Source organism: Plectropomus leopardus, chromosome 5 (genome assembly GCF_026936395.1).
Source record: "Plectropomus leopardus strain MGB_pleo_1.0 chromosome 5, ASM2693639v1, whole genome shotgun sequence".
Taxonomy (NCBI): domain Eukaryota; kingdom Metazoa; phylum Chordata; class Actinopteri; order Perciformes; family Serranidae; genus Plectropomus; species Plectropomus leopardus.
The window spans coordinates 24,506,840-24,515,942 of record NC_142180.1 but is presented as its reverse complement, the minus strand read 5'-3'; the positions used below and the strand labels follow the sequence as shown (position 1 = coordinate 24,515,942).

Below are 9,103 nucleotides of genomic sequence, written 5' to 3'. Positions count from 1 at the left end.
TTTCTAAATGGCAGCTATCTAAATAATTATTTAATTAACTAAACGGGTTCACCAAATTATTATGCTTGCCTCTGCACACTCCATCTAATAATCTAGACTAATGCAGGTGGTGTAGATGTGCAGGAAATTTATTTTAAATTACATTTTTTGACTAAAGGAGCACCCCCAAAGCCTCCCACCAGTAATGTCTTGTATGATTGATGCTACTGCCCACTGACATGGTTTTAAAGCTATTGTTATCCAATCATCGCTCCCCAAATGTCTCCGAATGCAGATACTGGGGTTTTTTTTTAGGGGAGCATGCCCCCGAACTATAGCACGCTTGGTTTTTGGACCTCAGTGTTTCTAAAATCCTGCATACGGCCCTGTGCATGCTCACAAAGAGGGTCACTATTGGCCTTTTAAGGAAAACAGACTCGGGACACGGGGGGGCACAAACAACCCCTTGGAGAGTTTGATTGATTGCGCATGCCTTCTCAGAGACATTAGGGGCGACGGCCAACTGTTAAACACCGCCCTCCCCTGCTGCCCCGTGCTACAAAACGCGCTGGCCTGATAGGCTGGGGGGTGAAGGGACGTAATCTGGGAAGCAGTTGGTTTCCAGCCAGGGATCAGCCTGCTGTAACTCACGTATTAAACTGGGAAGTTGCCCCACTGCCGAAACCCTTTCTTTCCGTGACCTCAACAGCAACCGTTGCGAGTTTCTACGTTTTTTCAGGCTAAACATCGGAGCGACACCATGTCCTTTAACCCTGGACAGCCGCTGGCTGTTGTTGTGGTAAGTTTGAAAGTAGGGCTGTGTCCATTCAACCAGTCTCCATTGTTCGGCGTTTAGTCCGACGTTAACGGAAAACCGCGTAAGTACAAAACTCAAAAGCAGCAAATGTTTGGCGGTCTAAATGCGCTTGCTAACAGCAAATGTCGAAATTAACTGTTATATTACTTTGTTTAGCTAGCTGAGGTGCTACTCAACAAAGCTAGCCGTCCCTTGCATCTCCGTGGTCGTGCTACCCGCCCCTAAAGTTGGAGTGCGCCCGTGCTCTTACATTTACGGTAAACGCATTGATAGACAGAGAGGGTTAACCTGTCCGTTTTGACCACTTTCCATAAAAAAAAAACTATTGCTGTACGTAAGTCTTACCTATTGATTGGCTTTACAATCTTAAAGCTAGCGCAACACATAAAATTTATCACATTGTGTCGGATTTGTCACGTCAGCTCACGACTCCCACAGATGGGCGTCAGCGGCTGAGTGATTCAGTCTTCCTGTCTGACTTCACGAAAACTTGGTTGAGTGTAATGCAAACTTACATAATATAAAGTACAGTTTATCCAGCGCCTACAATTGATACACGAATTCTTACACTTTAAAATACATCTTTCTGATTATTGAGACAAAAGTGGTAGATAAGACTGCGGCGGGGATTTAGCCAGGTCACAGTTGCACAGGTGTCATGTAAGGGGCGGGGTGCAGGTAAGGAAGCAGGCACTAACTTCCTCCTTGTATGTGTATTAGTGTGGCAATACATCCATGTGTGGCACCCACCACCAATAAGGCACCATTAATTTTGTTCATCATGGGTGTTTCAACTTTATTGCCTTGTTGTCAGGTAAAGAAATTGAAGCAACACTGAAACTGACCAGTCTATAATTTTTTAAATTTCAGTGATGTCTCTAGCCAAAGAGACTTTACTGTCAAGATGATAATCAGCATAGCCTGCACTGATGGGCAGACTGATTCTTGTTACAGTGTCGTCTCCTTTGAGCTGATACATGTACATATACCGAACCTTTCAAGTTTTTATACTTTTTTTGCAAAACATAGCATCAGTTTACAGAAATATAGACAAAATATTAATTGTAATACATTGATTCAGCGCCCAACTACCTTAGTTCCTGATTGTATTTTATATGCTTTTCTTAATAAATATGCTGTTCAAATGCTCTCAGCATTTTCATAGTGTCCCCGATGTTTCCACAGTACAGCTGAAGGAACCCTGGTTTGCTGACATGTAAGCAAATACTGATATATGTGCAATAAGGTAACATTAGCCAGTGTACTGAACTGCCCATTCTGTTGGTCTGATATAAATTTCCACCTATAAATAATTACTAGGAACATTGTCCCGTCTCGGGGAACATATGGGTCTATTTGTTTACAGGTATTGTCCTCTTTAGAGATTGACATTTTTTGGATTGGAGAATAATCCCATAGTGCTCTATAAATAAATTGTGCTATTATTATTATCAGGCAGGCTTATAAACCTGTTTTTACTGGAAAGAGAAATGTGATGTTGCGCATTGAAGTCCTGACTGACTCAGTAAAGTTCCAGACAGTCCTCAGACTTCATTGTATCGGCCTCAGCCATACCACTGAATGTGAATGTCTGGTTATTCATCAACGCACACACAGGCCGTCTTTGTGTTGAGGAGTGCTACTGTCAGACTCATCCATCCATCTGGTTAGAGAGCCTGCAGCTGCTTGTCAGTTTCAAGGGCAGGGCTGCACTAATAAAGTCTCTGTTCCAGTGTGGACTTCAATCACCAGGAAACCGCCTCCGAAACCCTCCATTTGTCATGCATTGAAATCTGTCTGTGGTGGATAAATCACTGCTCACTTTGTTTAATTTCCTCAATATTCCTCTTTTTATTTTGCATCTGCAAGGTATTTTTCAAAACAGATTAACACAGTTAAGCTCATGTTGCAGTTATGGGTTATAACAGTTATAGGAAGACCTAAACTGAAACATTTCCCTGAAAAACATGTATTTTTTATGCTTTTGAGACAAAGAAAAGTCAGTTTAGGAGTGATGGTTTGATGCCAGTATCCATTGTCTTCTGGTCAGTGACTTGCCAGTATATAAGAGGAGTTAAAAACAAATATTAAGTGCATTTTGTGTGTTGGGAAATGCTCTATGGAGATGGATCTAATTTTCTTTCTTTTTTTTTTGTCCAACAGCAACGAGTTGAGATTCGTAAATTGCGGCAGGGAGATAATCTAATCCTGGGCTTCAGCATCGGAGGAGGGATTGACCAAGACCCTGGACAGAACCCCTTCTCTGAGGACAAGACTGACAAAGTAAGGACCAGGACACATACTGCGTCTATAATCACCTAGAAAATATAAAGTTTGCTACTCTTGTGCTTACTCTGTGAAAACTTTCAAGGGTGCTGAGGCAGGTTGGATTTGAGGACCATAACCAGCACCACACCATAGCCGTCTTACCAGAAATCCAGAGTTCGGAGCTTTGTTTTCTAAGTGTTTATTAGACCTAAAATGTCATCCATGGAACATATTTAAAGCTCAGAGCTTAAAAACAGGGGCTTGGGAACACTTGCGTGCCGCGACGGTAGTGCTCTTGCTTTTAAGCGTGCCTTCTGCACGCCTACGTGGATCTGAGGATGCAAAAACGCAGCTTGTGTACAGACCCTAAGTCTATATGTGTATCTATACTGCACATGTTTGTGCCCATCAGCACTTTGAGGACTTTACCAACAACAAAATTGCTGTTTCTGTATTTATGGAAACATCGTTAATATATGACAAGTTTGTGCTTAATTATGCAATATGAAATAGTGAAAAGTTAAACTTATGTTTATCCCATTAAGTCAAATATATTTAAGTATATCTCCCAAACAAAACTCTTTAATTCTCAATGAGTTTGTATTTGTTACCCACAGTTAAGGGTCCAGAAATACAACAGTGGGAACCCATAAAAACTAAAAAAAAACTGATAACTAGTGAAATGCTGCCAAGTAATGATGTTTAAAGGACTGGGTCATGTTACTTCTCAGACTTCTCACATATTCAAGGTCTTTTTTGGGAACAAAAATCTACCAATAGATTCACAATGTGATATAACTCGCTGCCTGTCTTGTCTTATGTTTCTTGTCATATCCCTGTCCTGCTGAAGCAGTAAAGCAGCACTTCAGGATAAATAAGACATGCCTGAACATATTATGTGGAGCCTCAGGTGGGAACAAACCAGGCTCACCTAACTGATGTCATAGAAAGGAAGACTGCAGGTTTACACAAAGTTGTGTCGCACCCGCTGACTGCGCATACATTGTGAGCTGCCAGACACAGACTCCATGTTAGAGAGGAATTACAACTTTTTTTTTTTACATTTCAGACTTTCCTGTAGATATTATTGACATGTTTTTCAGCATTATTGAAACAGCTGTTCAGGTGATCTTATGTAATACCACTTAAATTTTTTAGTGTGTAGGTCTTAAAAGGATATATTTGCAGTAATGGAATGTAGTGTAATAAGTATATATTTTTTAGTGTATTGTCACTTGCAAATAAGCATCGTGTTTTCATTACCTTGTGCAGAATTAGTGACTTCTTTTAAATCACTTCTTAAAACCCATTTTTATACACTTGCTTCTCCGTGATGTCGTCCTTTAATTTGTCTTTTAATGTTAAATATTTTCTTTTAATTTTAGCTTCTAATTGATCTTTTTACTTATCTTTTAATTCTGCATTGATCCTGCTTATTATTATCACTATTATCAATGTTCTGTGTCCACTGCCTTTATTTTGTTACTGTATTTTTTTAACATGTTTCCGCCTCGAATATCCTGTTTAATTCTGCCTTAACTCTTGACTGGCCTTCGTTCGGCATTATTTACTAACTTCTGTTGTTTTATTAATTTTGGAGGTTTACTGTCTCGACTTTGCTTTGTTTCTCAAAGCTCTTTGTAAACTGTGTTTTTAAAGGTGCTATATAAATGAAGTTATTATTATTATTACCTTAGAATAACCCGTTTATATCTACAAAGGGAGCGGGCCGTCGTCTATGGAGATTGCAGTGTTCACCACCATGTTTCTACAGTTGCCCAGAAAGTCAGCAAACTTCCATCTTGTGTACATGCATCCTCCTTTATTTATCATCCCCTTTCTAAATTCAGATGTTTTTGCGGGTCCATGAATTTAGTGCAGACAAAACTTATCATGACTTGTTTTCCCTAAGCAGCATTTTTTTCTGGGCAGAGCTGATCAGGTCAATGGATGAGAGGGGAAGCAGAGTGCAGAGTGAGTGAAAGCAAACTTTTAGACCCCAGCACAATGAACATTTAAGTTTCAGTGTCACTGCACCTGGTGTTCTGCTGTTCTGGGCTCCGAGAGTGTGGTGCAATGAATAACCACCCGCTCAATAGCGCTATAATAACCATATATATATATATACAGTATATAACCTGTTATTGTTGGTTTATGCACTGGATATTAGAAGCCACTTGAATTACTACATCATGAATACTAATCAGTATTAGAGTCTTGTATTCTGTGGCATTGTATAAACTGTCAACCTATCATCTTCTTCGGCTGAATTTAAACATGTTTTGTCACATTTTGTCACCATCATAATTTGCTGTTTCTATAAGTCAGAGGTTACAGAAAAAGGACATTAAAATGTACATAATTAAATAAAAAAAACAATTTGTTACTTCACAAGTAATATTGGGGTTTTCTTAGACACACATGCTGATGATTTTGGCAATGAACTCACTCCTGTTTGTGCTACCAAATGAATAAAATAGAATTAATAAATAGTAGTCTTAGGGTCACAATAAAACCAGGCAGACTATGTAATATTATGTGCGATTTATTTTTGTTGAATGTTTCAGATTCTTAAGGTGTCTTTTTCTGTTTGTTTGAGGTTTTCAGATTGTCTGTATTGCTCTCACAGCTATGATAATATAAAATAATAAATGTGATTTTTGTTTTCCAAAGGGCATCTACGTGACCAGGATAACACCTGGAGGACCAGCAGAAAAGGCAGGCTTGAGAATGGGAGACAAAATAATGCAGGTGTGTAGTGAAACTGATCTTTGGTGAAGATCCACAAGATGGCACCGTGTGCCCGCTGCAGAGTCTGTCCGCCGCCGTGCATCTGCAGAAGTGCTCACCCTGTTCATCAGTTTGAATCAGAGAAAACAGCCACAGCTTTTCTGAAACAAAACATACGTCTCCTCTTCTCAGGTGAACGGCTGGGACATGACCATGGTGACCCACGACCAGGCCCGCAAAAAACTAACAAAGAAGAGTGAGGACGTCGTGCGGCTACTGGTAACCAGGAAATCGTTGGAGGAAGCTGTCAAACAATCTATGGGCGGTTACCCCCGACAGTAACGAGGTGACTCTGCTTTAAACCACAGACTGATGCAATAGCCAAGGACCCAACACTCTCACATAGTGAGACCCTACAAATTCAGATGATGGTGTCACCGTGGCCTTTATAACTACGTCAATGCAAAAATATCACACGTAGGTGACATATCCAGAGTCTGAGTCCGCAGCCCAGTCTGGACAGTCTTCGGACAATGAGAGGGTGCTCTTTCTCTCCACACACACTTCAGCTCATCTCAAAGTGATCTGCTTTACTCTCTATATGTCTGTGTAGCACATGCTTCCCAAATATGGAGCAATTCTAAACTTTCAGACTTTCCTACAATTCTAAAATACTTTTAATCCATACCTTTTCTTAAATGAAAGGTTCAGTGAGTGGGATTTAGGTTGGATATATTGGCAGACATGGGATATAATATAATGTTTTCATTAGTTTAGATCACCTGTAAATAATAATCTTTTGTTACACTATAATGAGCGGTTTGTATCTATGCAGGGAGTGGGTCCTCGTCCACGGAGTTCACCATGTCGCACCACCATGTTTCTACCCAGAAATAACAAACCAAACACTGGCTCTAGATAGGGACATTTTGTGTTTTTGCATCAGCCACTGAAGTTAGCAGCCCCTCCGCAACAAGAGCGTCAAACAAACACTGATTTTTTTTTTTTACCTGAATCTGCTTTGTTCAGTGTTCTTATCACCAGGTTAGTTTGTTTTGGAGAGGAGACTGGTTTCAGCTGGTGCAATCTGCAGTCTCCACCACTAGATGCCACTAAATCCTACACACTGTCCCTTTACACTAAGAATTCACTGTCAGAATTTTTTTTAAGTAATGAGTCCATAGATCCGCTTCAGCATCCAGTTATTGCTGACCTTTTCTCATGAGAGGAAGTGTTTCAAAACATGCCGGATCACATGATCCTGACAACAGAGAGCTGAAATTAGTTTTTTAAAAACGTTTCACAAAACAGTACTTCCTGTCTCCGCACTATACGTCAGTTTCAAATTCACGATAGCACAGCATTTCTTATTCATTCTCACTTTGGAGATATTTGCCAAATGTCCTCATTCCATAATTTTACAAGTTATTTGGGAGCAATCATAAATGTTGATCCTTTTTCCTACAGCTGACCAAAGTTGGTCTTGATGGTTTGAATACATCAAGAATGTTCAATAGTGTTTATTTTGTCATTAATGAGCATTTCATCTCATTTAAATTAATAATAATTAATAAATGCTGTCATTCCTGTCGAGAAACAGCATCAAAAAGCCAAAGTAAAAGCCAAGGCGCTGTGACGTGATCAAAATATGAACAGCAGTGTTTGTAGTTATTTTCTTTTTTTAAAAAAATAATCCTTTTTTTATAATGGTACAGTACAAAATCTGTGCAACAAAACACACACGTGTATGCACAAAGATTTCCTGCATGCTACTGTATGTCTTTTCGCTTATCATTATTTGTGTTTTATTTATCTTTCTTTTTGGTTATGTCTGTGTCTCACGTGTGGGAAAATAACATCCTCTCTCTTTCTGCGTCTGCTAAAATATCAACAGTTCAAAATGCACATTAAGTTACTTATGTCTCATACAAAAACATTCCACAAGCTGGACCTTCTTTTGGATAACGCCTGTTATATCATTTCAGGTATGTTCTCTATCAAATCAGATTTTATTGCATTCAGCTAAGGAAAGTTGTTAATTTGCTGCTTTGATACAAACAACTCTCTAGTTTCACACTGGAATCAGCTACATTCAGAGAACGGTCTCAAAATGTTTTCGAGTTTTTTAATGTCAAAGACCAAAAGTCAAAACTGTAAATCTGAACCAAGCAGGAGTGAATGTTGTTTGATGTGCACAGCAGCCTTAAAAGAATGCTCAATACCACTAAGTGTAATGATACCTATTTGTTTCTGTTTTCTGCAACATAACAATGATTTACTGCCTCTGATACACTGCATACTGCATTAATATTGTAGATGACTGATTTAGTACTAATCATTAACAATATTTTGGCTTTGATTTGCTTGAGGACTAAAAATAAGAAAATTACAATACTATCTCATATCCTTGGGTGATCTTATTGACTGTTTTTTTTTGCTAGTAGTTTATATAATAATAATATATTTTGTATTTCTTTAATAAAACCATATGATTTGTATAACATTAATAATCGTATCTAATAATCAAATGTGTAACATGAAAGTTTTCATTCCAAAATTAAATATCCCAAAAGCTGGTATAACGCATTAGGAAGTCAACATTATGTTTCTGACAATAAAATAGCGTTAAAGGTAGAGCATGCGTAAAAGTTGTCAAAATATGAAATTATTGGAGTCAGTTAAACACTTCTACAATACAACATTTTGAATTGAAACTTTTCAATACTGAACAAGTGTTTCACAACCTTTTGGGCTTGTGAGCCCGCATCGACATAAATAATGAACAGTTTAATCTATTTTTTGTCCTCAAATCTTTACATTTAAAGGACTTTTAGAGGCCTAACAAAGTGAAAGTATCGAGTATTTTTCATGAAATGAACAATTTTTTTTAGAAAACCCAGGAAAGAAACAGTTGTGGTTTTTTGTGTTGGGTTTTTTTATGTGTTTTTTGTTTATATTCCTTTCATAATCTTGGGACCCTTTATAGGTTCCCCACTCTCATGTTTGGAACCACTGTTTTACAGGATTTTCACACCGTAGTACATCTAGAGAATAGTGTGATGTCAGACAAATCACTTGCAGTACTTCCTGTATGAATTATGAGAGATTTTGTACATGTACACTACCAGCAGAGCACAAACTTTGCATTTGATTGTATACAGTTTACTGTATGAATGTTCTCAGATATAAAAAGACTGAAAATGAAATATGCCTCTCTACCTTCTATTGATAAAGCACCAGCATAATACCATCTGAAATAACATGTTATTTTTTCACCCACTCCCTCTCCACGCTGAAAAGTCTTCTTTT

The 9,103-nt window shown here is 38.4% G+C and overlaps 1 protein-coding gene across 1 annotated transcript; it reads left to right on the top strand.

Moving 5' to 3' along the window:
- Positions 1-571: 571 nt before the first annotated feature.
- tax1bp3 (Tax1 (human T-cell leukemia virus type I) binding protein 3) lies at positions 572-9,000 on the top strand. The gene is made up of 4 exons (XM_042484024.2): positions 572-778; positions 2,960-3,079; positions 5,738-5,815; positions 5,987-9,000. The coding sequence occupies exons 1-4, from the start codon at positions 740-742 to the stop codon at positions 6,134-6,136; spliced, it is 387 nt and encodes a 128-aa protein (XP_042339958.1). The 5' UTR covers positions 572-739; the 3' UTR covers positions 6,137-9,000.
- Positions 9,001-9,103: the final 103 nt, after the last annotated feature.